The sequence below is a fragment of the Pseudocercospora fijiensis genome, assembly GCF_000340215.1.
Source record: "Pseudocercospora fijiensis CIRAD86 unplaced genomic scaffold MYCFIscaffold_9, whole genome shotgun sequence".
Classification (NCBI taxonomy): domain Eukaryota; kingdom Fungi; phylum Ascomycota; class Dothideomycetes; order Mycosphaerellales; family Mycosphaerellaceae; genus Pseudocercospora; species Pseudocercospora fijiensis.
The window spans coordinates 2,851,254-2,877,616 of record NW_006921540.1 but is presented as its reverse complement, the minus strand read 5'-3'; the positions used below and the strand labels follow the sequence as shown (position 1 = coordinate 2,877,616).

General features: G+C 52.2%; 8 protein-coding genes across 8 annotated transcripts; 3 read left to right on the top strand and 5 right to left on the bottom strand.

The window, feature by feature from the left end:
* Window positions 1–245: 245 nt before the first annotated feature.
* MYCFIDRAFT_190912 (uncharacterized protein) lies at window positions 246–1,701 on the top strand (the record flags this gene model as incomplete). The annotated part of the gene is made up of 2 exons (XM_007932831.1): window positions 246–1,421; window positions 1,684–1,701. The coding sequence occupies 2 exons, from the start codon at window positions 246–248 to the stop codon at window positions 1,699–1,701; spliced, it is 1,194 nt and encodes a 397-aa protein (XP_007931022.1).
* A 1,796-nt stretch (window positions 1,702–3,497) lies between these two features.
* MYCFIDRAFT_22229 (uncharacterized protein) lies at window positions 3,498–3,962 on the bottom strand (the record flags this gene model as incomplete). Its single annotated transcript, XM_007932285.1, has 1 exon — window positions 3,498–3,962. A coding segment is annotated over one exon (465 nt), but the record flags the coding sequence as incomplete, so codon positions are not given.
* Window positions 3,963–4,800: 838 nt separating this feature from the next.
* MYCFIDRAFT_50135 (uncharacterized protein) lies at window positions 4,801–7,078 on the bottom strand. The gene is made up of 2 exons (XM_007932381.1): window positions 5,619–7,078; window positions 4,801–5,563 (listed from the first exon to the last, which is right to left on the bottom strand). Exons 1-2 carry the CDS (start codon window positions 7,050–7,052, stop codon window positions 4,991–4,993), a joined length of 2,007 nt encoding a protein of 668 aa, XP_007930572.1. The 5' UTR covers window positions 7,053–7,078; the 3' UTR covers window positions 4,801–4,990.
* Window positions 7,079–10,244: 3,166 nt separating this feature from the next.
* On the bottom strand, window positions 10,245–10,614 carry MYCFIDRAFT_30728 (uncharacterized protein; the record flags this gene model as incomplete). Its single annotated transcript, XM_007932287.1, has 2 exons — window positions 10,245–10,336; window positions 10,470–10,614. Coding segments are annotated over 2 exons (237 nt in total), but the record flags the coding sequence as incomplete, so codon positions are not given.
* A 1,196-nt stretch (window positions 10,615–11,810) lies between these two features.
* On the bottom strand, window positions 11,811–13,290 carry MYCFIDRAFT_56951 (uncharacterized protein). Its single transcript, XM_007932406.1, has 4 exons — window positions 13,231–13,290; window positions 12,974–13,175; window positions 12,492–12,918; window positions 11,811–12,444 (listed from the first exon to the last, which is right to left on the bottom strand). The coding sequence occupies exons 1-4, from the start codon at window positions 13,251–13,253 to the stop codon at window positions 11,972–11,974; spliced, it is 1,125 nt and encodes a 374-aa protein (XP_007930597.1). The 5' UTR covers window positions 13,254–13,290; the 3' UTR covers window positions 11,811–11,971.
* A 1,541-nt stretch (window positions 13,291–14,831) lies between these two features.
* On the top strand, window positions 14,832–20,762 carry MYCFIDRAFT_86968 (uncharacterized protein; the record flags this gene model as incomplete). The annotated part of the gene is made up of 3 exons (XM_007932830.1): window positions 14,832–15,327; window positions 15,484–15,546; window positions 15,606–20,762. The coding sequence occupies 3 exons, from the start codon at window positions 14,832–14,834 to the stop codon at window positions 20,507–20,509; spliced, it is 5,463 nt and encodes a 1,820-aa protein (XP_007931021.1). The 3' UTR covers window positions 20,510–20,762.
* A 111-nt stretch (window positions 20,763–20,873) lies between these two features.
* Window positions 20,874–21,574, top strand: MYCFIDRAFT_78420 (uncharacterized protein; the record flags this gene model as incomplete). The annotated part of the gene is made up of 3 exons (XM_007932615.1): window positions 20,874–20,932; window positions 21,064–21,234; window positions 21,374–21,574. Coding segments are annotated over 3 exons (431 nt in total), but the record flags the coding sequence as incomplete, so codon positions are not given.
* Window positions 21,575–22,466: 892 nt separating this feature from the next.
* Window positions 22,467–24,083, bottom strand: MYCFIDRAFT_78419 (uncharacterized protein; the record flags this gene model as incomplete). Its single annotated transcript, XM_007932613.1, has 1 exon — window positions 22,467–24,083. One exon carries the CDS (start codon window positions 24,081–24,083, stop codon window positions 22,467–22,469), a length of 1,617 nt encoding a protein of 538 aa, XP_007930804.1.
* Window positions 24,084–26,363: the final 2,280 nt, after the last annotated feature.

Genomic DNA, 26,363 nt, shown 5'->3' with positions numbered 1-26,363 from the left:
GACAAGTTCTCAAACGGCCCGACGCCAAGCATTCATTGCACCCGAAGCTTCCTTTGCTCTGTGTAAAGCAGCGGCCGTCCATCATAGATCGAGGCTCGAGCTGAATGCCATCGCGAATGCGCCTTCGAGTTATCGATCTATTATAAAAATAAAAGCACATGCCAATGCCGACTATAAGTACATCTCGTAGCCAAGGCCCCAGGTAAGTATCACAACCAACATCTCCTTCTTCATCGCCTCCGAAAATGTCGTCTCTCCGCGTTCTAGTCGCCGGCGCCTCCATCGCAGGGCCGATGACAGCATACTGGCTCGCTCGCGCCGGCTGCACCGTCACCGTAATCGAGCGCTTCCCTGAACTCCGCAAAGGCGGGCAAAACGTCGACATCCGAACCGGCGGCGTCACAGTCATGCGTCGAACACCAGGAATGGAAGCAGCCGTACTCTCCAAAGTGCCCAAATGGGACGGAATGCAAATGGTCGGACCCAAAGGCGAGCCTCTCTTCACCATGACCGCGACCGGAGACCCAGACAATCAAAGCCTGGTGTCAGAATACGAAATCTATAGAGGAGACTTATCCACAATCCTCTACGATCTCACAATGCAAACGGGTCGAGTGAAATACATCTTCAACGAACAAATCACCGCGATTCAGCACAGCGAGAAACATCCAGATGCTCCAGTCACAGTCTCATTCGCCAACGGCACGCCCTCGACAGAATACGACCTCGTAGTAGCAGCCGACGGAGCCACCTCCCGAACTCGAGCAATAGGCCTCAACTGTGGTGTTCGAGACCATATCCACCCCATCAACGCCTGGGCGGCATATTTCTCCACTCCCAAAGACCTCCTCGAAGGCTCGATGCTCTGCAAAGCCAAATCCTCCGTCGGCGGACGCTGGTTGGCAATCGGAAAATCCCCCGAAGGCGGGAACCAAATCGTCATGCTAGGAATCCAGCCGAAGAACCAACCCGACGGAACCGGAAAATTTCGAGAAGCGCAAAGGAAAGGTGACGTTGCGTTGAAATCGTTCGTGAGCGAGTTCTTCCAATCGATCACATCGGAATGGAAAGGTCCAGAAGTCCTTCAAGCCCTTGCAGACTCTACAGACTTTTACGCTTCGGAGTCCTGTCAAGTTAAAGTCCCCTCTCTCCACCACAAACGTTTCGTTCTGGTCGGAGACGCGGGATACGCCACGGGTCCTACAGGTCAAGGCACATCTCTCGCCCTGACCGGAGCATACATCCTCGCGGGAGAGATTTCCTCACATAAAGACCATGTCGCGGCGGGTTTGAGGGCTTATGAGGAGAGGATGAAACCTATCATCAAAGAGTGTCAGACGATTCCACCGGGGATTCCGCAGATTTTGGCGCCGCAGACGGAATGGGGGATTTGGGGGAGGAATTTGCTTTTTGGGTTGTTTGTGAGTTATGGGAAGTATTTTGCTTGGTTGGGTGGGGTGTTTGGGACGGTGGGGAAGTTGTTTGGTGCTGGTGGGGGAGGCAAGTTTGAGATTCCTGAGTATGGGTTTGAGGATCGATGAGTTTTGTAGGATGCATTGTTGCGGCGATGGCGTTTTGGTACTTCTCCGTCTCGATTTCTAGTGTGAGGAGGTCAAACTCACCTCAGTGCGACCCGATAACGACAATGACTTTGAGCTCTTGAAGCTCTTGTCTTAATTCTAGACAGCTGTAACCAAGTAATACCATGCTTATTACCATCTTCTCATCCCCATCCCTAACACCCATAAATGTCCCATCATCATCAGGTCACCCACCAGTCGTCTCGAAATAATCCGGACAACCAGGACCGTTGAAAAGACATTTGCTCGTGTCCATGGTGGTATATAAAGTCGGCACTCTCCGAGCACATCTTCGATCGAGGTGGCTTGACTCTGTTGGACGTGCTCGACTGGCATAACTTGGCGTATGCACCTGTAAATCGCAGAAGCTGTCCGGGACCATTCTCATCGTGACGCCAATGAAGGTAGGCTCTGGATAGTAGTCATCAAGTTGGACTCTTCACTGATTCAAGCCTTGAGGTGCACTAGCTGAAGAGGGCCGAGCACGCTCAAGCTTTAACCAACCTCAAATTCCCACTCTCATCATCCTGAAGCTGCACATGCATCTCTCGAGCAGCAGCCGTCATACTCTGGCAACGTTTACCCGGCAACTCCTCCTCAGCAAAACCCACAGGCCCATGAAACAGCACAGCCAAACTCGACGACTTCCAAGCGACTTGACTTTTCTCCGCCGAGAAAATCGTCGTCAAGATCAAAAATATGACTGTCAAGAACACCAGCACAGCAGGATAACTGAGCCAAGGCCAATTGACCTTGATACGTGTCGAGAGATAATGCACTTCCCCGGCCACGGCCGTGGAATTAGGTCCCTGTCGAAGGGCATTGGTCATTCGAGTGGCGATGTTCTCAAGAGTTGCTGAGACATTTCGAGAATTCGCTGACCAGAAGAGTTGATCGAGAGCTGTGGCGCCTATATAATCGTTGCTGAGATCGTGCTCGAGGATGTGTAGCATGCTGTCAGATACGAGGGATTCGTCCTGGATGTTGATGCCCCATGCGGTTGTGGAATTGCGAATTTGTTCGGGACTTGGACAGACCTTGGTCTTTGGCAAATCTTTCTTTGTATAGGCCGCTTGTACGGATTGGTCCTCGTCTACGTCGATAGTGCCCAGTGGCATGCGCAATTGCCATTTCATTGCTTCGTCCACAGACATGCATTTGTGGAATGAGGAGTTGCCTCCGGTCGCTTGACCTGCAAACATGGCATACGGACGATAGAGTTGCTCGATCGTGGGCTCCGGTTCAAGGAGCTTGCCGTTTTCTGCGGAACTAGCTGCATATGTCTTCAGGCACCACGATAGCTTGCACTCGTATACCGTGGGACTCGGCCAGCCGGCCATGCTGTGATTGTTCCAGAGCTTCCATTGCAGATTGTCGTCCTCGGAGTGCGACAAGGCGGCATACGATAGGAATTCCGCCTGTTTTGCTTCAGTCATGAGTATACTGACCACGCTAGAGTTGAACAGCGTATAGCGTTGGCCGCTTCCGTCTGGCCTGTTCGGTGTGATATCAAAATAATCGACATCTCCACTACTGTTAGGTGTGACGAATGCATTGTACTCGGCTTGTAATTTGATTTTGCTTTCTGGGGTTGTATACTTGCACGACAGGCTATACCCCTTTTGAGCAGATCCCTCTGTGGTCGATGTGTCGTATGTGCAAGTCATTGTAGTGTTCGCGGTGACGTCGAGGCAGGATGAGCAGACCCCGAGCGTCTGAAAACTGGGCCAAGTACAGTTTCCTGAAGGGCAGCCGAAGCGAACGTCGTTTGGTAGAGCTATGTTATTTGGCAATAAGGCCATCAAAGACGCCGCACTGAGTCCATCTGCAAAGAGTCAGTGACTGCGTCCACGTCTGAGGCGCATGCATACACATACTGTTCTTGGTGCGATCCGAAGGATTGAGACTGTCGTGTGTATTGTAGTCGTAAGATCGTGCAGTGAATAGAGAAGCCTGTTCAGAGGGCGAGACGGAATTGTGCTGGACGTATGAAAGCACCTGCTGCGCAAATGGGTCTACTGCGAGCGCAAGAATTGTGAGAATGGCTCCCAGGGAGGCAGCAATCGCTCTCCACCTGATCCGAACCAGCAAGAGGGCAGCACCCCATGGTCCACGGCTTGCGCTGTCAAAGGTCTCGAAATCGATCAAGCGATGTGGTTTCTGCTCAAAGTAGACCCATTTGAGCTGGCCAATACACTCAGCTACCACAAGCAGCATCCAAAGTCGGACGAGTGTGATTAATGTAGAGATGACAGTGTTAGGCTTCATTTGCCACGGCAAATCCCATTTCTCCAAAGGTTCCCCATCGATCGAGTGTAGAACTGCTGCAACTGCAATGAGAGTGCCGACACTCAGAAATGCAGAGAGCAGTTCAGGCCACCAGGCTAGGAGTCTTTGAGAAGGCTTCTCGGCCTGATGAGGATACCTTCTATCTGATGATCTATCAGAGTCAGAACGTTCTCTAACAGTAGGACCTTTGAGAGGATCGGTCGATTGCGGTCCATGTTGTGTGCGTGAGGCTCGCTGCTGGCGAAAGTTTCTCAGAAAAGACGACATCGATTGTTCTACTAAACCTCGAGTAGGCTCTTAGATCCAGCGATGCATCCCGTATTGCACAGTAGTGGCAATACCAGAGATATAGCCGCTATGTTTTCAGCTCGGAATGTAGGCGAAGGATTGTGGCTGTTTCATGAGAACGGGTTTGTACTTGAGCAACAGCTCGCGTAACGCTACGCTACATCCCGTCAGGCGTACAACAATGTCTGTGTGCAGATGTGCCCTACATGCATGAGCTGCAGTGGTCTCTAAGTTAGCGCAAGCGCGTCGCGTATATAGCACATTGAAAGCGATGATCTTTTAGCCATCGTCCTGGGATTTGGCCCCAACAACGAACATAGGATCCCACAACGACACCTTCATGCATGCTATACACGATCCTCGCGGGGCACAGATGCATCTAATACATTATCGTCGGAGACGAAGCAGTAGGCAACGTATTGGGTGAATGACATTGTCGGTGTCTTCGCGGTCCGGAGCCGTTCCAGCGTATACATGTAGCCTCCAACTTTGCTTGTTAGAATATGCGAGCCGTAGTAGTAATGCTGTCGATTCATGCGGGCGACTGAGTAGTCTAGACTTGGTTGCAGAGCCAGGTCTCTCGCATCGAACGAACTCATCAAGACCCAGAAAGAGAAGAGAAATCGGAAAAAGAATGAACAATGACAAAAACCTCAACAACTCCATTACATTACTATATACAACACAATCACTCCCTCCCCCTCCAACTCGTCCTTACTTTCGAAAAGAAATCCTTCATACTCCCCCGCCTACTCAACCTCGAACTCGGCCTGCTATCAGGAGAAGCAAAGGACGTACCATCTACAAAAAAGACAGAACAATCAGCGTCCCTCTCACTCGCCATCAACGGTAGTACTCTCATGCTTCTGTGCATGACCATGACCATGACCATGCGACGAACGGAACGAACTCGACGTACCATTCCGCGTCACGGTGCGCGTAGAGCTCTTCCCTCCCGCGAACCCCGAAGAATGGGCGTGAAGATAACTGCTGCGACTCTCCTCCCAACGTTCCATTTCACGACACTTCTCCTCGTACTTGGCCAGAGCCTCGTCGCGTTCGCGGTCGGCAGTGGCACGCGCTGAGATGGCGCGTTCCTTTTGCTCGCGAGATTCGCGGAGCATGGTGCGGAGGGATTCGATTTCGAATTCCAGCTCGCCGCCTCCGTTTTCGTATTCGGTGATGGTCTCGCTGACTTCTTCGTAGCGGCGACGGTAGTCGTCGAGCTCCTTGTGCGCGCGGTCGCGGTGGCCGATGAGGGTTTTGGTTTCGGCTTGGAGGAGGGTGAGCTTCTCGTGAAGAGAGGTGATTTCGTGGTGGAGGTGGCCGTTCTTGTCGCGGTGCTCGTCACGTTCACGCTCAATAAGCTTGATGCGCTCGTTCGCGGATGAGACCTCAGCTCGGACCTGCGGTAATGTGTTAGCGGTGAGCGGTGATGAAGGCGGGTGGCGATGTGCTTACTTCAATCAAGGTAGACTCAGCCTTGGTTAGGCTGTCCTGCAGACCACGGTGGCGGTGATCGCCATCATGAGCCTTGTGGCGCTCGTTGTCCAGGTCATCACGGAACTGGTCACGCTCGATGATGATCGTGCGATGCTCCTCCTGAGAGCGCTCAAGCCGGTGCTGGAGATCGTGGATATCAGATTCGAGTTCCCTGATGCGGTCGTCCTTGCCGGAGACCTCCCTCTTCGAGTGTTCATGTTTGAGGACAATGTCGGCAAGACGATTCTCGACCTCCTCGATGCTGGTGCTCTTGCCTCTGATCTCAGTTCGAAGGCGCTCGATGGTGCTGTGGTGATCGTCGCGCTCGCCCTCGATCATGCGGATGCTCTCTCTGGTCTGCCGGTTCTCACGCTGAAGTCTCTCGTAGCGTTCGACAAGGTCTGAAAGCTCTCTGCTGATTTCCTCAGACTTGTTGCTGTGCTTCCTGACCTCTTCCAGAAGACGGTCCTTCTCGATGAGCGATGAATCCCGCTCGCGCTCCAAGGACTTGATGCGGTCGGTGAGAGTGTGGATCTCCTTCCGGGCCAACTCAAGCTTGGAGGTGAGCTCGGTGTTCTTGCTCTTGATATCGGTCTGGTCACGTGTAATGATCCGGAGCTCGCTGCGGTGCTTCTCGGACTCCTCTCTATGGTGATCACGCTCGCTCTCGACATTGCGAAGCTTGTCAAGAATGCCCTGGTGGTCAGACTTGCCCTTGTCGAAGTCAATCTGCAGACGAGAGCTTTGAATTCTGACTTCGCTGAGTTCTTTGCGCACATTCTCGAGCGCGTGGTCACGGTCAGCAACCTTTCTCTTCTGCTCATTGACACTGTTCAGGGCAGCAGAGAGCTCGATAAGAAGCTTCTCGATCTCCTTCCTGCGCTCACCAAGCTCACGTCCGTGGTGGTGGTGCTGAGTCTCCTTCTGCTCGAGAGTTTCGTTGATCTCCTCAATCTGAAGCATAAGCTCCTCTCGCTCGCGATCAAAGGACTCGCGGTCCGACATGAGTCGAGACCAGTACTCTTTCAGCGAAGATGCCTCACGCGAAGCATTCGACATGAGCTCAATCAAGCTGAAGAACTTGGACTCCGCCTGGCCAGTCAACTCCATTGACATCTTGCTGCGGTGCGAGTGCATGAAATTGCTCTGGCGCCGAGCTGAGGAGCTGACCTGGCGGCTGGTGCGAGCCAAGGAAGATCGGCCTCCAGCGACACTACGGCTGCTATGAAGCTTGCCGAGCCCAGCAGATGGAGTGCCCGGGTCAGAGAAGATATCATCATCGTACTCAGAAGATCTCAGCTTCATGATTGCCAGCTTTTCGGGAGTAATTTCGCCGAAGTCCTTATGGCCATGGAGAGTGTGAGAATCGGTGGTGGCTGATGAGAAGCCATTATGGGCAGTAGTGGAATCCATATTGAGGGAAGAGATGTTGGGTAAGGATGAAGTGGATTTCTGAAAGAACAATAAAAATCGCGCGACAAGGGTGCCGCGTGAAGCTCACCTATATAGCTATTTTCCTGATCCAGATCATGCTAAAGCACGTCGAGGTCAGTGCGGAGAACAAGTGCGAGGGTGGCAGGAAGCATTGGCGCCTTTGACCCAAATGGCATAGGTGGTCAGCTCGGTCACAGCGAATGAACCACGAGGTGTCCAACCAGAGACGAAGGCAAGCGCCTGTGCAGATGATGGGTCTGAAAGTTTTCAACTATCATGGATGTCACAGATGCCAACTGCATGCAAAATCTGCTGCTTTGGCATCTTTGGCTAGCTTCGATCAAGAACGTACAGCTGTGGGTAGCTCACGACCAGCCACAGACATTCGAACTGTCGGAACCAAAGTACACATGCCGTCCGACAGTTCGCGAAGCAAAGGCAGACTTCGCGATTGGCTGTCAAGGTCGTGGCTGCAGATGTCCTCACAGAACAATGATAGATCTGGACTTTGATTACTCGCAACGCGTCCTTTGCATCTCGAATGTAAGTTCGACAGAAGTTGCCGAAGTATTCTGGCCAGACCGATGCAGTGTAGTGAACATAAGGCCTACAGGACAGACCGGGATGATAGTCCCACTGTAATGGATCGTGTGTTTTTCCGCTTTGCGTTTCTGGCAAGCACGCTAGTGTAAACCTCGTCTCGACATGCTGTATAATTGCTGAGCAGGCCATACGACGCTGCAATTGCAGGCTGAAGGCTCGTTTGTGGTGATGGTGACTCCAGGAAGAACCACATGCTGAATGCAATAATACAGGTATGCAGTGTTCCAGTTTGAGCAAGCCACAGCTCTCTGCTTGCCGAGGTACCAATATATGTGTATGATCGATCGACTGGAGCTGCATGTAGCAATGCTTCGTCGACAAAGCTACCAGAATGCGAGTTCATAGCCAAGCTATTGGTGAATGTGGATCCTCCCATGTCTCCATCGAGGAGAGAACAACGCAGTGATGGAGTCTTGAACTTCGCATGTTCGGATGGCTCGCATGAGAATGATGTAGTCGGCGCTGTCCGAAGCTTATATCACTAGTCGATGTTGTGTGCTATACAAATTTGGCGTAGCGTACCTCATTTGCGCAGGACGTGCAGACGGCCCGTTGGCGATTCAACCCCCGACCAGATCTGCTGCCCGCCATCGGACTTCACAACTCTCAAGCATTGGCACAGCAGAGAGGTACCTCGGGGATTAATCCGCTACCGTGGCATCGTGTTTGCATCACTGGTCTTGCTCGTTAGGTGCTTCTCGTAGAGATAACATTGAGCATGGCCATTCTCCGGAGAAATGCTGATCAAGCCATGGCGATGTTTAAGCAATCGGCAACTCTTCCCACCATCGAGCTCTAATATACTCTGCTTCCGGCGATGCCGAGGAGAGGTACCCTGAGAGGGGGCGATACTCGCCAAATACTACTGCTTTTGAGCTGCAGAGACAACTGCGAACAGACCGAAGTTTCACTCTCGGACTATGGGACATTGTTGAGCAATTTTCGATGTTATAATGGCAGTCGACAGCATCTGGCATCGTGATTAGATGTGGCCTCAAGCAAGTGCCGATGGACTCATCATGTTGATGTCTTCCATTTGGTCCTCATAAACTTCCAATCGTAGGTGCAGTCGCATGCGTGCGGCTTGCAGGAAGACCGTTCATGCTCGGCTTTCCCACGGGTTGGACTGCTTTGATCGGCATTCACAGCCTCTCAAGGTCTGATCGAGGTCTATGCAAGCTGTAGGTCGTGGTGGGTAAGATCACTCATCACAAAGAGTGCTAGCTAAGGCTCGAGAGACTGTCCTTGTGCTCTCTGCTGTAACAGGGGCTTCTCCAGAGACTGGGTCCTGTTTCATCGAAGCAGTTCCTGGACATGTAGACACCATGCAGAGCCGCCAAAGCCTAGGATGGGGCACCGAATGCTAGCTTGGACCAAGACCGATGTTCGGACGCCACGAGAGCATCGAATACTGTCGCCAGTCGGATGCGCTCCACTGCCTGGCCTCGTAATCTAGAGCGTTGAGGGAGAAGCTGTTCGGTTCATGCGAACTGCTCGATGTGCTCCACTACTGCAGTAGGAACGCCAGAAGAAGCGTATCCGTGAGCTTGGTGGTTCGGAGCATTCCCTGGCCTTGGTCAAACTGACGGTCGGTACTGTGTACCGAAAGATCGAGCAGGCAGCTCCGATCCAACCCAAATGCTTCTCCGATCAATCTGGCTTCTAGTCTCTTGACCGCGTTGCCGTGCTCCAAAAAACGTGTTTCCATGTTCTCCGACTCGTCTCTGCACAAGAGCTGTACATTTCCATATCCTCATGCGTCGAGCGTGACCGTCCTTCTCTTATCACGTCCCTTCGCGCTCCCTCTCTCTTCTTTGGAATAAGGCCTTGACGCGTCTGCCGCTCAGTATCGCCGAAGCCCCTGCATCGTCGTTTACTTTAGTATGTCAGGTTTCCATCGACGCTTCCGAAACTCGCAGCATTGTGGAAGCGACATGTCGAAGTCTAGGAAAATCAAAGGCGATTGCGATGCGCGTTCTATCTGTGAGTAAGCAATGGCGTCGGGCAATGTGGACCACATCCCCGATCTTTCTTACTCAACCGTTCTCTGTCCTGGGGTAATCTTGGCAAACACCATAGTACCGATTGCTTCGCATTGCTTCGCTCGGTTGATCTTTCGGTTCAGAGAGATGGAAAATGATTGTTTGTGTATTTCGACGCGATTTGGTGATGTGGTGGTCGAGCGAGGACGGGTTCTGTGTTTGGATGAATTCGGGAAAAGATGGAATGTGACAATTGAGAAAGATGCGCACCATGTTGCGCATTTGCCAGAGGCCTTCAGGAATGATTAAGACGCAGAATTCCAACTTCCTTATGGTTGGGAACCCGCCGCCTTCCCAAAACTTCGAGTCATCAGTGATGCTGGCCAATTATTACTCGACTGGATCAAAACAGCCCTCTGGCTCGACCAAGTCAATGCATGCTGTCCTCAAACTTCCTCCTTTTGCCTCGCTCAACTGTTCTAACACCGCTTTCCCGACGATACTTCAAAACTTTCTGAAGGGCTTGAGGGGACCGGAGATATTATCACCAAACCCCTACTCCAAGTTAGCGACCACAATCAGCCTGCTATCGCAAAGCACTTACGTAGATGGGCTTGCCAATTCTGTTCAGCGCGTAGACCACGTCCAAGGTTGTCACTGTCTTGCGCTGCTGGTACTCTAGCGAATGTCAGTCTCGCCGCCTGATGATCTCCGGAAAGCAGCTCAACATACCAACGATGCAGCAGGCAATCGCCAAAATCTGTCGAGTTGGTTCAGCAAGGATCCGCAAAGAACTGAGTGCTGCTTTGACGTACCTTCTTGAGAAACTCCATGAGAGTCAGGCGAACTTCTCCGTAGATGTCTGCCGAAATACGCTTGACACCGCCACGGCGAGCAAGACGACGTATGGCGGGCTTGGTGATGCCCTGGATGCTGTCGCGAAGAATCTTGCTGTGAGGATGTCAGTCGTGGATATCGTACGTATGACAGCTGGTCATGAGGGTGTTCATACTGATGGCGCTTGGCTCCTCCTATCACGCCATTGCGCTTTGCGAAAGGACCGCCTCTGGTGACACCCTTTCGCACTGCTTTGCCGGCTAGCTTCGGGCCCGTGTAGCGACTCGCGGATGGTGAAGCACCAAGGATCTGGCTTCCCTCACGAGCCATTTCGTCGCAATTTTATATGACCTGCGGACGAGTTTGTTGGGGGATGGGCGCAATGGATGTCGATGTCTAATCAAGAGTAAGATGAGGGTCGAGACTCGATCGCCCACGTGCTCGCATTGAAGCTCACCTGAAACTGCCATCGTGCAGCATGCATAAACCGTTGACGCTAGTGCCGAAACCCCATCAAGAAGAGCATTGATATTGTCGGAACAACGAAAGGAGGCCCCAGGCCCTCTTGGAGTTCCATCCCGTCCTGGTGATTTTGTGGAGCGTGATAGTCAGCAACCGTGCGAAATGAGTACCGGGAGAGCGGTCCAGGTTCCTCGACATCGGCCGTGCTGCTGCGGTAGATCACGAATCATCCCACAGGGTTGCTTACTACGAGTTCATCAGAAAAATTGTAACATACTATTGACAGTACTCACCGGTCAATAGTGAGGGGCATTTGAAGTTGAAGTATAGCGTCACTTCGAAGCGATGCAAATAGCGGTGTAGAAGATCTGCCCCAGAAGTTTCCCGGGCGTTGTGTGCGGTTGCCAGCTAGATTGCGAGGCGAGAATGGGGTGATGCTGGATTTCACCGTGAGAAAGTGAAGCTGCTGCCAGATTAGGTTTGCCGTTATTAGGCAGCCACGAAGGTGAGAAAGCGTAGCCTTCAAGTTGTGAAGTGCTGTTCCAGTGGCGGTACTTAGTATATAGTTCGGGCGCCATAGGCGTCGTCGTCGAGCGTGTGGAAGGATGTTGCAGTGGTGGGTGCGTGATCTGGCGGGCACAGCAGTAGAGACGAGCTGCTCAGCCAGAGCACTACTCGACTAGGCGCATCGCGGCGCGAAACGTCGAGCCAGAGTGAAGTAGCAGTGTGACCGCGCGAGGACTGCAGTGATGAGCGATGAGAGGCCTGCGGACCGCTTTGTGAACAGCCCAGGTGATCGGTGGTCAGGGTGACATATCAGGATCTGAAGATAGTAAGGAAAGCGCAACTGAGTCGCATGGTACTTCAAGTCTATTCTCGTGTCATTACGTATGCTCATCATATCAAGCTGGAAGTATGTTATGGGGATCATATCCATTACTGCTCACCAGAGCTTCCACCAGCGCCAACTCCACTATGCCAACTGTGATGACAACATCTACAAGCTCTGGTACCTTACGAGATGAAGGTGGCCTCCATGAACAGCCGCCCTTCTTCGATCTTCTCCTCGCCGCCAATATTCAGCTTCAGCTTCAGCGTGGGCTCGTATTGGTAGATGTATGGCTTCGTGCCCGCTGCGCCTGCTACGATCTGCTTGACGAATTTCGGAACTTCTCCCATGACATCGACGCGATCTGATCTTGTGATAGGGCTGACAATCTCGGCATGGAGGTCTTTGCCGTCCTTGGTCTTGCCGTCCCACGAGCAAGAAACGCCACTTGGCTCGGGCCAGTCGTTCTCCTTGTCGCCCTTGATCTCGGTGTGCTGCACTTTGGTGTCCGGTGATGCTCCTGCCCAGATGATCTCGCCATCTTTCGCAATCACGCCCACGTTTACCACTGTCGATCCGTACGAGGGTGGCGTGGTGAACTCCATCATGATGGCGGAGGTAGCAGGTGACTGATAGTTGATGAAGTTCCATTTGGAGGCTGGATCAAGTTAGCAGGTGCGCGCCAAAATATGGAATTTGGCATACCAGCAAAATGAGGCTTCATGCCTTGAAGTGCATGGATGAAAATACCCACTCCCTTCATGTCGACCGGTCCATCCTTGGTCAAGATGGTTCCCTCCACCCGACATCTTGGCCAAAACGCGTGCTTCATCTTACCCCACGGCTGCTGGATATCGGTTCCAAATCGTGTCACACCATCCTTGCCCACGACCACGCCGGGTGCAGACTGTGTGAACTTCAAGTCAACGATCGAATTCTTGTTCACACTCGATTTGATGATATAGCTCTTGCCATCCTCGGTCAGATCCATTGAGACATTCTTCGCCTTGAAGTTCTGCTTATCCTTGGAGATCTCGAATTTGTCGAGGTTGTCTGACGCCCAAATGTGCGGTTTCCCGGCCTCTTTTGCAAAGACCTTGCTGCTGAATTGTGCCGTCGTTCGTACACCCCTGTCATCGACATGTCAGCTTGTACTCATCGAATCTCCGCATTCTCCTGACTCACATGACATCGCTGTAGATGACCTGAGCCATACCGATGTGTCCATTGTCTCCAACGACGTAGAAGGTCTTGGTCTCGACATTTGTGCCGCTCAGAATCTCCCATGCCAAGTCATCTCTTGTAAGCTCTGTGTATGGAGTTTCTTTCGTCTGCTCGGCGACGGAATGGCAGGCTTCAGGTCCGTAGTTGTGGTCTGTGAGACCCACACTGTATGCCAGTATTAGTGTTGCTGCCTACGAGAAGGGATCGGGCTCGCACATGCGTCTGCTTCATCCAGTTCAACATGGTGTCTAGGAAATGCTTCTCGATCAACGAGAAGTTAAGGCGCTATTCGAGAATTTGTATGTCCAGCTTCAAGGTAATTCCAGTTCTCGCCAGCCCGAGTCGCGCGAAACCGCGAAGCTGAGATGATGACGAAACGGCGCCAAGAGGCATGGAGTGGCCGGCAATAATAGTTGGCTCTATCGAACTAATTTCTTCATCCAACTTCGACCTCATGTTTCACCATCACGACACTCTGAACTATCACGGCTGCGATCGAGTCTTGTCAAAGGCAACATCTGCCATGGCTGTTGGCCGTAGCGACCGCCTTTCGCCGTCCAAGAGAAGTGCCATCCCTCTCGCGAGCGGCTTGTCTCGAAGAGGCACCATTCCCGCCTCCGCCTCGAAAACAACCCCCGCTCGCTCTTGATTCAACAACTGATGTATGTCCTCCTGATGGCACTGCTCGCATATCGGTAAAACTTCTCTCGGTAAGTTGCTGATTGATCCTCTCACTGGTCTCTATCTGTTGCCTTCAAGAATTTTCCCAGAGCTCAAGTTCGACCTTCAATCACTACTACTACCAGAGGGTGCTGCGTGGTGGGCTCGCTAGATCCAAGACCCACCATCATCCGTCAAAGCGCATTCCAGAGCTCCTTCGATAGAGGAGCTGGATGCCATCGAGCTTTGAGATATAGGACGACTTACAACATCCAAGCAGCAATAAGGCCTTCTCTGCAGGTCCAAAATCTCTTGCTCAAATACATAAACCATGCTGGTCAAGCTCAGAAGCACCTTAGACACCCGACGACCTCGAAGCCAGCCAGCGATCAACGCCGATGCGAGACAGCGACCGGAATCCTGCCCACCTTCAGCAATCCGCCTATGAACAGATGGAGGGTGCTCTATTGCTGCGTTGTATACTTTGCGAATGGAATGAGCGATAGTGCAATAATTCCTTACATCGAAGACTGGTACTAAATCGGCTACGCAATCGTCTCACTTATTTGGATTGCGAATGCTATAGGCTTTATACTATCAGCATAGTTCAATGAACCTATCGTGGACAAACTGGGACGTGCAAACTCTTCGATGCTCTCCGCGAGTCTTATGTGCGACAGCAGACAGCCAATGTGAAAAGAAGCATCTCACCACATTCTCGCGTAGGACCTCCAATGACACAATGCAGACCTGGTTCGTGAGCACACCAGCGGTGAGCGTGCCTTGCAGTGGAGTTGCATGTTTCAAACTTGTGATGTCAGTGCCGTATAGGTCCAAGTCAGGAAAGAGTGTTCACAGTGGAATGGTTGAGGAAAGAGTACGGAGTCACTTCGCTTGACACCTCTACCTCTTTTCTGTCAAGAGCGTATGGGATTCTTCAGTCCCTACACAAACCATTCCAACACTTCTCTGTGCTCGATCCCCAGACCCACGCGAAAATTGATCGAGGATCGCGCCAAGACTCAAGATTCAAAGTTTGGGCTAAACTCTAAATCTACGCGACCACCTGCGTAAATTTAATTATTTTCTTCTTCTTTTGCACCTTTCTCCCAGAACCTCAACCCCACTACTGGGAGAACAGAGCCGAAGATGTCGCTCACCATGACTGACGGCGGCGACGAGAAGGGCATGTGCCTTGAAGTCAAGGACGGCGACTCCTCCATTCGCTTTTGCGAAGGAAAGGCATTTGGAGCACATCGGTCATGCGCCGGTGAGCTTGTCTTTCAAACAGGAATGGTGGGCTATCCAGAGTCGATTACAGATCCTTCATACCGCGGACAGATTCTGGTCATCACCTTTCCCCTGGTCGGCAACTACGGTGTACCTTCGCGAGAGACCAGAGATCCAATTCTTCCCGATCTGCCCGCTCACTTCGAGTCCTCCGAGATCCACATTGCAGGTCTAGTAGTAGCCTCATATTGTGGCGAAGACTACTCGCATCACTTAGCTGCGAGCTCGCTGGGGAAATGGTTGAAGGAGCAGAACGTGCCTGCCATTTGCGGCGTGGACACTCGAGCCTTGACCAAGAAGATTAGAGAGAAAGGAAGCATGCTCGGCAGATTGCTCGTCCAGACAGGCTCTAGGAGAGTCCTGAATGGTACGGCATCGCCAAGCGGACTCGCTACACCAAATGGCACAACTCCAGCCACTGCGCCTGGTGGCCCAAACCTGCACGAGGTTAACAATGCCCTCGCACCAAATGGCCTTGCCAATGGTGCCAATGGTGCGAACGGACACGCGGGAAGTTCGAAAGAGGTGGCAGTATACGAGGATATCGATTTCTACGATCCCAATACCAGAAATCTGGTCGCCGACGGTAAGCTTGACTTACCACTAGCCCTCAGTAGTAGTAGAACGAAATCTAATCATTCTCAGTGTCAATGAAGCAACCCAAGATTTATTCCCCACCTACGTCGAGTGCGTTGCGTCATCCTTCAGGTCGTGCCGTGCGTGTTCTCTGTGTCGATGTTGGTCTTAAATACAATCAACTGCGCTGCCTGGTGTCGCGCGGTGTTGAGGTTGAAGTCGTGCCGTGGGACTATGATTTCCCAGGTCTTGCGGGCAAGGAATACGATGGTCTCTTCATCTCCAACGGTCCTGGCGATCCAGCGATGATGCAGCAGACTGTCAAGAACATTCAAAAGACAATGGCAGAGGCACGAGTACCAGTCTTTGGTATCTGTTTAGGACACCAGCTTCTGGCTCGCGCTGCTGGTGCGGAAACAATGAAGATGAAGTTCGGTAACCGCGGACACAACATTCCTTGCACAAACCTGCTTTCAGGAAAGTGCTACATCACATCGCAGAACCACGGTTATGCTGTGAACGCTGAAACTTTGCCGGAGGGCTGGAGCGAGCTCTTCATCAACGCAAACGACAACAGCAACGAAGGTATCCGACATGTCAGCCGACCATATTTTTCGGTGCAGTTCCACCCAGAGTCCACTCCAGGACCGAGAGACACCGAGTTCCTGTTCGATGTCTTTATCAGCACCATCCAAAATGTCATCAGCGACCCATCTCTCATGCAGAAGCCAGTTGTCTTCCCAGGCGGCGACATCGAGGAGAACAGAGCGAACAAGCCACGAGTCAATGTCAAGAAGGTTCTTGTCCTGGGATCCGGAGGTCTCAGCATTGGTCAAGCCGGAGAATTCGACTACTCTGGTAGTCAGGCTATCAAGGCGCTCAAGGAAGAAGGTATCTACACAATTCTTATCAACCCGAACATCGCCACGATCCAAACTTCGAAAGGTCTTGCCGACAAGGTCTACTTCCTGCCAGTCAATGCAGACTTTGTGCGCAAAGTCATCAAGCAGGAGCGACCAGATGCCATCTACTGCACATTCGGTGGCCAAACCGCTCTGCAGGTTGGTATTCAACTCAAGGATGAGTTCGAACCACTCGGCGTTAAGGTGCTCGGTACGCCGATTGATACCATCATTACTACCGAGGACCGTGAGTTGTTTGCTCGTAGCATGGACTCTATTGGCGCACCTTGCGCAAAGTCAAAGTCAGCTACCAACATGAAGGAGGCTCTCGAGGCTGTTGAAGGCATCGGCTTCCCAGTCATCGTGCGTGCCGCATACGCTCTTGGAGGTCTTGGTTCCGGCTTTGCATCGAACGAGAAGGAATTTGTTGAGCTCTGCCACAAGGCCTTTGCCGCCAGCCCACAGATCCTTGTCGAGCGCAGTATGAAGGGCTGGAAAGAAATCGAGTATGAGGTCGTCCGTGATGCGCAGGACAACTGTATTACCGTGTGTAACATGGAGAACTTCGATCCCCTCGGCATCCACACTGGCGACTCTATCGTTGTTGCTCCTTCGCAGACCCTCTCAGACGAAGACTATAACATGCTCCGGACCACAGCGGTCAGAGTCATCCGTCATCTCGGAGTCGTGGGTGAGTGCAACATTCAATACGCCCTCAACCCGGACAGCAGAGAGTATTGCATCATCGAGGTCAACGCCCGTCTATCGAGATCCTCAGCTCTGGCATCAAAGGCAACCGGATACCCACTCGCTTTCGTAGCCGCCAAGCTTGGTCTCAACATCCCACTCAACGAGATCAAGAACAGCGTTACGAAGGAGACGTGCGCCTGCTTCGAGCCATCTCTCGATTATGTTGTTGTCAAGATCCCACGATGGGATCTGAAGAAGTTCACACGAGTGTCGACGCTCCTCGGCTCATCAATGAAGAGTGTTGGTGAGGTCATGGCTATTGGTCGCACCTTTGAGGAAGCCATTCAGAAAGCCATTCGATCCGTCGACCCAAGCAATTTGGGCTACCACCAGACTCCGGCACTCATGTCTATCGATATTGACACCGAGCTTCAGACACCATCTGACCAGCGCATGTTCGCCCTGGCAAATGCCATGCACAACGGCTACTCAGTCGACAAGATCTGGGAGCTTACCAAGATTGACAAATGGTTCCTGCGGAAACTAAAGGGCATCAACGACTTCGGCAAGCTTCTCGCCGAATATGGTGTCGACAGCATCCCGCCTCAGCTTTTCCGCGCAGCTAAGGAAATGGGCTTCAGCGATAAGCAGCTCTCGCTGTTCTTCGACAGCAACGAGAACCACGTCCGACGTGCTCGTCTGGCGCACAACATCACACCTGTTGTAAAACAGATCGACACCGTTGCCGCCGAGTTTCCAGCATTCACAAACTATCTCTACCTGACTTACAACGGATCTGAGCACGACATCACCTTCAATGACCGTGGCGTCATGGTCCTCGGATCAGGCGTATACAGAATCGGTTCATCCGTAGAGTTCGATTGGTGCTCTGTGCGAACTGTGAGGACTTTGAGAGCTGCTGGCTACAAGACTGTGATGGTGAACTACAACCCCGAGACCGTGTCGACCGATTACGACGAAGCCGACAGACTTTACTTTGAGAACATCACGCTGGAGCAGATCCTCGATATCTACCAGCTCGAGAGTGCCAGCGGAGTCATCCTTTCTATGGGTGGTCAAACGCCAAACAACATCTCGCTACCACTTTACCGCTCCAACGTTAAGATCCTTGGAACGTCGCCTGAGATGATCGATACCGCCGAGAACCGATACAAGTTCTCTCGTATGCTCGACAGATTGGGCGTTGATCAGCCAGAATGGAAAGAGCTCACCAGTACCGAGGAGGCAAAGGCCTTCTGCAACAAGGTCAAGTACCCAGTGCTTGTGCGACCGTCATACGTGCTATCTGGAGCCGCCATGAATACTGTCTACTCCGAGCACGACCTGAAGAACTACCTCGACCAGGCCGCGGAGGTGTCTAAGGAGCACCCTGTCGTGATCACGAAATACATCGAGAACGCCAAAGAGATCGAGATGGATGCTGTTGCCCGCAATGGAACCATGATCGGCCACTTCGTTTCCGAGCATGTCGAGAACGCTGGTGTGCACTCCGGAGATGCCACACTCATCCTGCCTCCTCAGGATTTGGATCCAGAGACGGTTCGCAAGATCGAAGATGCCACCCGCAAGATCGGCGAGGCTCTCAATGTCACTGGTCCATACAACATTCAATTCATCGCCAAGGACAACGATATTAAGGTCATCGAATGCAATGTGCGAGCCTCGAGATCATTCCCATTCGTCTCCAAGGTGACTGGCCTGGATCTGATCGAGATGGCCACCAAAGCAATGAGCGGACTGCCAGTTCGCGAATACCCGCCGCTCAACATTCCTCCGGACTACGTTGCTGTCAAGGTGCCACAGTTCTCCTTCTCACGTCTCGCTGGTGCCGATCCAGTCATGGGTGTCGAGATGGCGTCTACTGGTGAGGTTGCTTGCTTCGGTCGCACGAAGTTCGAAGCCTACATCAAGGGACTCATCTCCACTGGCTTTAAGCTGCCAAAGAAGAACATCCTCATCTCGATCGGTTCTTTCAAGGACAAGATGGAACTGCTCCCCTCCATTCAGACATTGTACAAGATGGGCTTCAAGCTTTTCGCAACTGCTGGTACTGCTGACTTCCTGGAGGAGCACGGCATCCAGGTCCAGTTCTTGGAAGCTCTCGGAGACGACTCCCAGCGCGAGGAGTACTCGTTGACCCACGCCCTGGCCAATAACCTCATCGATCTGTACATCAACTTGCCATCCGCGAACAAATTCCGGCGTCCAGCGAACTACATGTCCAAGGGATACCGCACTCGCCGCATGGCTGTTGACTTCCAAACGCCACTTGTCACGAACGTCAAGATCGCTAAGATCTTGATTGAGGCCATCTCGCGCAACTACGACTTCAGCGTGACCAAGGTCGACTACCAGAGCTGGGAAGAGATCCCGAGCGCTCCTGCTGTGCTACCTGCACCTCAGGTTTCTGAGCCACTTGAGGACATGCTCAAGCGATCATCATTCAAAGGCAAGGACGTCATCTCTGTCAAGAATATCACCAAGGAGCAGCTGCACTTGCTCTTCACTGTTGCAGCTGAGATGCGTCTTGGTGTTGAGCGACAAGGCTCTCTTGACGTGCTCAAGGGCCGTGTTCTCGCCCTGATGTTCTACGAGCCATCTACACGCACATCCTGCTCTTTCGATGCGGCGATGAAGCGTCTTGGCGGCCAGACCGTGGTTGTCAACGAGGCCCACGCCAGTACCAAGAAGGGTGAGACTCTTTCCGATACTATCCGCACCCTTGACCAATACTCCGACGCCATCGTCCTCCGGCACCCAGAAGGCGACTCTGCCGAAATCGCTGCCAAAGCTGCTGATTCACCAATCATCAACGCTGGCAATGGCTCCAAAGAGCACCCAACTCAAGCCTTCCTTGACCTCTTCACCATGCGAGAAGAACTTGGTACTGTCAACGGTCTGACCATCACCTTCACCGGCGACCTCAAATACGGCCGCACGGTCCACTCCCTCTGCGAAGTCCTCCGCCACTACAACGTCAGAATTCAGCTCGTCTCTCCATCCGCGCTTGCCCTCCCATCCAAGATCCGGGGCACCCTCGAAGAACGCGGCCAGCTCCTCTCCGTTTCAGACAAGCTCACTCCAGAGATCATCGCTAACACCGATGTCCTCTACTGCACGAGAGTTCAGAAAGAGCGCTTCGACGATCTGGGCGTCTACGAAGCCGTCAAAGACTCTCTCGTGGTCAGCGCCAAGACGCTCCGAGATGCGAAGAAGAACATGATCGTCATGCACCCACTTCCCAGAAACCAGGAATTGGACGAGGAAGTCGATGATGACCCGCGAGCTGCGTACTTCCGACAAATGAGATACGGTATGTTTGTGCGCATGGCATTGCTGGCACTTGTTATGTCGAATTAGGGACAAGAAAATGGAGGCATGATGATGGCGTTTTTGGTGGATGGAACGAACGGAGAAGAGGAAAAAGCACAAAAAAAGTTTGGGTTCTCACGACCGATCGCTTTTGATGGACTTAGGTAGACCATGATGGCGCTTTTTCATGATGTATTATACCTGCGCTCCTGGTGTCTGCTACCTACTGCAATGACTTGATGAGTTACGTCGATGGAGTCTTTTGGTTTGGATAGATTTGTGTACTATCGTATGCGTCTGGAATGTGGGTTCGGGAATGTGGACGTCGTTTCCGACTTTGGGTTGGGTTGGGTTTCCTTCACCTGTCCTCGACTGCAATATTTCCTTTCTTCTTCTCACACAACATATCCAGTTTCTGGTCCTGAAGACATTGAATGTGTTTGGAACCCTTCTTCTGGAGCTCAGACGAAGGTATGCTATGGGAAAGCGCATATATCTTGGGGCTGGATACACGATCTTTCGCTCTTGACTCGCGAGACTGCGAAGTGGGACTTCACAGGATTGAATAAACTCATCATATTCGAGGAAAACAAAAGTCTCAGGCTTGGAGAATAGCAAGAGCTTACCAGTGGAGATATTTCGCACAAATTGGTGTATGGGAGCTCTTCAGCAATCTCGTCAAATCCTCCGACTACTGGCAGCATTCTGGCAAGGTCACCACGATCATCATCCTCGCTCATCATGGCGGCCCCAGCTGGGGTTTCGACACTCTGGTAAAAACCCTCGAAGATCAGGAAAATCAGCGGGAAATTTTTATCAAGTGGGTAAAGGACACTGCTGCAAGAGCAGGCCAGTGCTGTACCCATGCGACGTTGATGATGTCGACAGTGAAAGACTGGACCTGTCTTTTAGACTACTCCCGAACATCTTCAAACGCTCCAAAGGTCGAATTCTGAAGGCCGTGGAGGCCTTCTTCATATCTCGATGCCGCTTGAAGTCATGTGCAAACGCCGTAAGAAAGGCAAGAGTAAGATGCCCAAGGATCTCAATCGCCCTACCTTGCGAGCTGGCTTTCCCTATGTCAATGAGCAGTTGTCACATCTGGTGAACTAAATTAATAAGACTGTGAGGTCCGCTGAAGTTAAATGTAGGTGAAGTTGTGAGAAGTGAGCCTCAGAGCCTCAGACGCAGCGCATGTTATCGGTAGGTACTGTAGAGTAAGATTCCCTTTCCAACTGACCTCCTGACTCATGCATCAAAATTGTATAGAACTCACCAATGATGTTAATCAACAGCGCACTTGCCTTTGCGAGCTTCAAATCTGCATGTGACACGTTGGAAGTCTTGGCATCCGTCTGGCAACAGTTCAAGGCAGCTCACTTCGAACATTACGACTCATCACGTCTTGAGCCATCAACATCGGGCCACCAAGGCGCCCGCCGCCAAGATGGACAAACCAGAGCACGACCACTACGGCATACTGAAGATCACCATCAATTGCCTCCCGGCCCATATCAAGAAGGCTTATCGCAAACAATCGCCCATCCATCACCCGACAACCTTGGAGGCACGTAGGCAAACCTACGACAAGGCACACATCATGGCCGTTGCAGCAAGTATCAAACTATAACAATTGGTCATCTCAAAAACACTGAACCAGTTCCAGATTCAATTTCGCGTACGAAGAAGTCTCGTCAGAACATTTTGACACAGCAAAATCCAAGATGCAGGCAGGGTATGAGTGAGTGCTAGGGACCTGGGGACGTGTTGGAAACTTGAAGGTGGTTGGATGTGAGGCGTGAAGAGAAGAGAGTGGATAAGGTATCGAGATTTGTTTGTAGCATTGAAAGGATATACAAGCATAGGAAACTTGAACCATTCATCAGTACCCGATGAATTCCCCGTCCCAATTCTATCTAGTTCCACCCAATCCCACACTCAAAACCTTCCCTTCCCACCTACCCACCCAAGTCCCCCCACTCATCCTTTTCTTTCCTACCTCCCCCTACACCCCATCCCCATCCCCAAACCCCCCCAAAATCCTAGGACTACTCCCCTTCTCCATCAAATCCTCCATCTCCTCCTGCGTCGCCACAAACGTCTTACGTCTCGGACTTCCCCCCTTCTCCGCCTCATCATGCGGATCAACCAAAACCTCACTTCTCGCCCTCCCGAAACCCAGACGATTGACCAGAGAAGTTTTCCTTCGGGGGGAGGAAGAAGAGGAAGAATCTTCAAAGATGTTGTGATCGTCGTCTTGATGTAGCTTTCGGGGGTGTTTGGATGGGGAGGGGAGGGTGAGGGCTAGGGAGCGGGAACGGGTGTGTTTTTGGCGGGTGGTGTTGGGGGCGGGGAGGATAGGTGCTTCGCCTTCTTCGGCGGAATTTTCCCGGGTCGAGAAAGGGAGGGTGCGGTTTGAAGTTGGAGAGCCGGAGGAGGCGTCGATGCCGCTGGAACGGTGGCGGAGGGGGTATGGTCTTCTTGGTGATGGATCCAGGGTTTTGGAAGGAGTGTTTGGGGAAGCGGAGAGGTTGGAGTTCATGCTGAATCTGCTGTTGGGGCGGGATTGCCAGTCTGACATGCTGATGTTGTCTAGATTTTCACCTTCTTCTCCGCTTCGGGGGCTTAGTTCGTAGAGGTCGCTGAGAGGGCGACTGAATTGGCTGGTGCCGGATGGAGGGTCGCTTGTTCTGGTCATTTGCTTTGTGGGTGTTGTGGGACTCATGGCTGGACGTGCGGAGTCTGGTGCTTGAGTGCTTGGGCTTTGGCGGGAGATCACTGGTATTGAGGAAGTTGTTGGAGTTCCAACCATCTGTTTCAGCGCCTCTGGCACGAGAGGTTGTGGTGGGTCTGATTTTGTTTTCTTCGGTGGGGACTTATAAGGGCTGAAATTGGGGAAAAGGCTGCTACCCCAGCTGGCAACTCTTTGAACGAGCCCAGATCTGCTCTCCGACTTCTGAGGTGTTGATATATCGTGGCCTTCGAGCCTTGACAGCCATTCTTTAGCACATTCTCGCTCGCTGCAGCCTACGACGTTGATGACCTGGTCCAGAAGGAAGGCAGGTCTCTCTCCTTCAGAGTCTCCTGTGTGCATGCCTATTGCCATATTCACTAATGCTTGGTAGAACTGACATCTTGCAACCGTAATGTCTGGCGCATTGCAGTGTAGTGCCAACGAAACTGCAAGTCTGGAGCTCTCGCGCATAATTTTCATTCGCTCAGCTTCCAGGTTCATCGTCATCGCATCTCTGAGACCCAGGACACATGGGAGCAGCGCAATCTTGATCAGAATATCTTGCTTCAACGCGAAATGCTTGCCTAAGGAGGGTTTGTCGAGCGCGACACTTCTCAGTCTGCTTGCTGGACCCATCGGCCTATATCCATTGTTGTATTCATCGTGATCTTCGCTATCCAGCCCAGAGTCACCATTTTTGAATGCATCCTGCGCATCATCGTCATCTCCCAGGCCTTTATCGCGGGTCGAATGGTCATCTGCACCCAATGTCTCCTTCTCATGCTGCTCCTCTTCCGACTTGGTCGTCCTCGGCAGTCCAGAGACGTCATTTTCGACGCGTAAATCGTCCGCGTCCACGTTGTTCAGATCCGCGACCTCGGAAGACATGCTTCTTGGCAGCGCATCGGAATGTGTTCTGGGAAGGCATGCACGAGGAATGCATCCTGCAGGTGTCTCGAATTCCTTTCCATTCTTTATTCAAGATAGCGCTGATGCCGGATTAAGCAGTAGTTTGCGTTGAAGACAAAGACTCTGGTTCACAGATGCCGCAAGAAGGAGACATGAGAGTCAATACCTACTGCTTGCTAGATGTTATGTGACTACTCAGCGCGATTTGACGCGCACCTCTATGACTGACGCGGCATGAGCTGGGAACCTGACGAGGGCATGAAGGAGATAGCGTCGGCAGCGGTAGGGGGAGATTGGCGCGAATGGTAATATTGGCGCAGCCGTAAAGCAGAGGATGCAAGTCCGTCCGAAGTGAGATCTCATGGATCTTGGTGCAACGCCTAAGCGGAGTTTGCCGCAATGGGCCACACAAAGCTGACGTCTGGTACCTATTTCTTGACAGATGACCTCGCTCTCCAACGGCTTACCTCAGGTGCCACAGCAGAGGAACGGCCCTGGAGATCCCACTATTGTCGTTTCACGTGAGTGTTGATCAAGAGACTACCAGTGAAACAGAGCGTAGCTTTTTCACATGAAGAAAAAGACAGAAATGAGGCATGTCTGCATCTGGCCCTTGCATCAGATGGCGTGGGAGAGTCGATCGGACCATAATAAAGAATCACAAAGCTCCATCCGCGCCAATCGCGGATTTTTGGCAGCGCTGGTCACGGTGGCGTCTCGTGTGCTCCAGGTACTAGCTTAAAAGCCAGGCCATCGGTTCTCCTGCTCATTTGTTCCATGTGCGAAGGTACACATGGTGTCCGGGCATTGGAGGGTGTTCCTGTCATGCTGTACGGCTGTGTAAGTTCTCAATGTCAGTATCCGACACCAATACAACGCGTTCGTCCCAGCGATTGGAGGCAGGATGCTGTGACATGTTGGACGGTTCCGGGAAAGGAGCTGGAAACAGATAGAGGCCGCTCCGCTCCGCCACCTCGTCGCACACCGACCTCGAGCGAACGTTATTGGAGAAAAGCATGCGCGCGACGCGTGTGATATTTTCGCGACCCGAAATGGGCACTAGGAGGACCCAGCGGCGAGGACTGGTGTATTTCTAGAGGTTGTTGTTGTTGCCATTCTGTACTTCTGTACGATCAAGCATCCGCATTTGGATTTCTACTTTGGATGCTAGCCTCAGCAGCAGGTTCGTGGCTTTCAACGAACCAAAGCGCTATAACCCCGGACGCCGACGTGACACGATTGCGGAGAGGTTCTTTGTCTTCACTCCTTGCGTGCGGCGGCTATGCGTTGACGATAGTCTTTGGCTGCGTTGAGCGAGAACGCCTGCGTCGAGCCAGCCGGGTATTCGATGCACTACCATATTGGAAACTGACATTCTGCAAGATCCCGTGGCCGGTCGCACCAAGCAATGTCGCAATGCTGCATTTGCACGACAGGATTTCTCTACTTTCACTCGTTTGACGCCATCCTGCCTCACAAAGCTCTGCAGAGCGCCAGTTTCGGGTGCGGGTGGAGTCATCTGAACATGACAGTCAGGCAAAGGCTCGCTGTGGGACGGCAGTGCAAAGTGGTCCACTTTCGTCAGCCAGTACGAAGCTGAGCTGCTCAGTCCAGCGTTTGCTTGCTTGCTTGCCTGCTTGCGAGGGAATCATAATCGATGATTGAGGTGAGCTCGGTGAGAGAATTTTGGCGAGCTGTCCAAGCACATTGCAGGCAGGCGTCAGTCACCGCCTTTGTTGGTTGTGAGTTGTAAGGTGAGAGAATGGTATGCTTAGCATAAGGGTTGGGTAGAAGTGCAGTCGGTGTGCGAATGAGAAGGCGTTAAAATGTTTTGCAGACGGAGATTGGCCTATCAACGTCTGGTCGCAAGGCCGGCTCATCAAAGTAGAATACGGGAGGAATCTTGCATGCATGCATACACCCTAGGCGACTCGTGTGCGCTGTCGGTGACGTTTAAGCTCCAGCTTGCTAGCGGATGCAGCGCAGTGATGCGTGTCAAGTCTACTGAGCACTTTCAACCAGTCATAATCACAATAATAGCAGACACGAATCTACGTAGTTCTATCTGGCTGGTGAGAGCTCAGCTGCTGAGATGACGAGCTGTCGTCGTCTTCTCATGTTCCTTGTCGCAGACGAGACGTGGTCAAAATTTAAGTGCGATCCGTATGTGCACTGGTGCAGACGAACAACGTTTCGGGTTCTCTGCACGGCCGGCTCTCATTTTGGCACGGCCGGCCCGTGGGGGATATAGTAGGGATG

What these genes read in the sequence shown, in the direction of transcription:
- MYCFIDRAFT_50135 (XM_007932381.1), bottom strand. Translation starts at nt 7,052, where the DNA reads ATGGATTCCACTACTGCCCATAATGGCTTCTCATCAGCCACCACCGAT. An exon ending in CTGAGTCTACCTTGATTGAA is followed by an intron (nt 5,564 to 5,618) that starts GTAAGCACATCG and finishes ACATTACCGCAG; the next exon opens with GTCCGAGCTGAGGTCTCATC.
- MYCFIDRAFT_56951 (XM_007932406.1), bottom strand. Translation starts at nt 13,253, where the DNA reads ATGTTGAACTGGATGAAGCAGAC. An exon ending in TTGAACTGGATGAAGCAGAC is followed by an intron (nt 13,176 to 13,230) that starts GCATGTGCGAGC and finishes ACTGGCATACAG; the next exon opens with TGTGGGTCTCACAGACCACA. An exon ending in AGGTCATCTACAGCGATGTC is followed by an intron (nt 12,919 to 12,973) that starts ATGTGAGTCAGG and finishes CATGTCGATGAC; the next exon opens with AGGGGTGTACGAACGACGGC.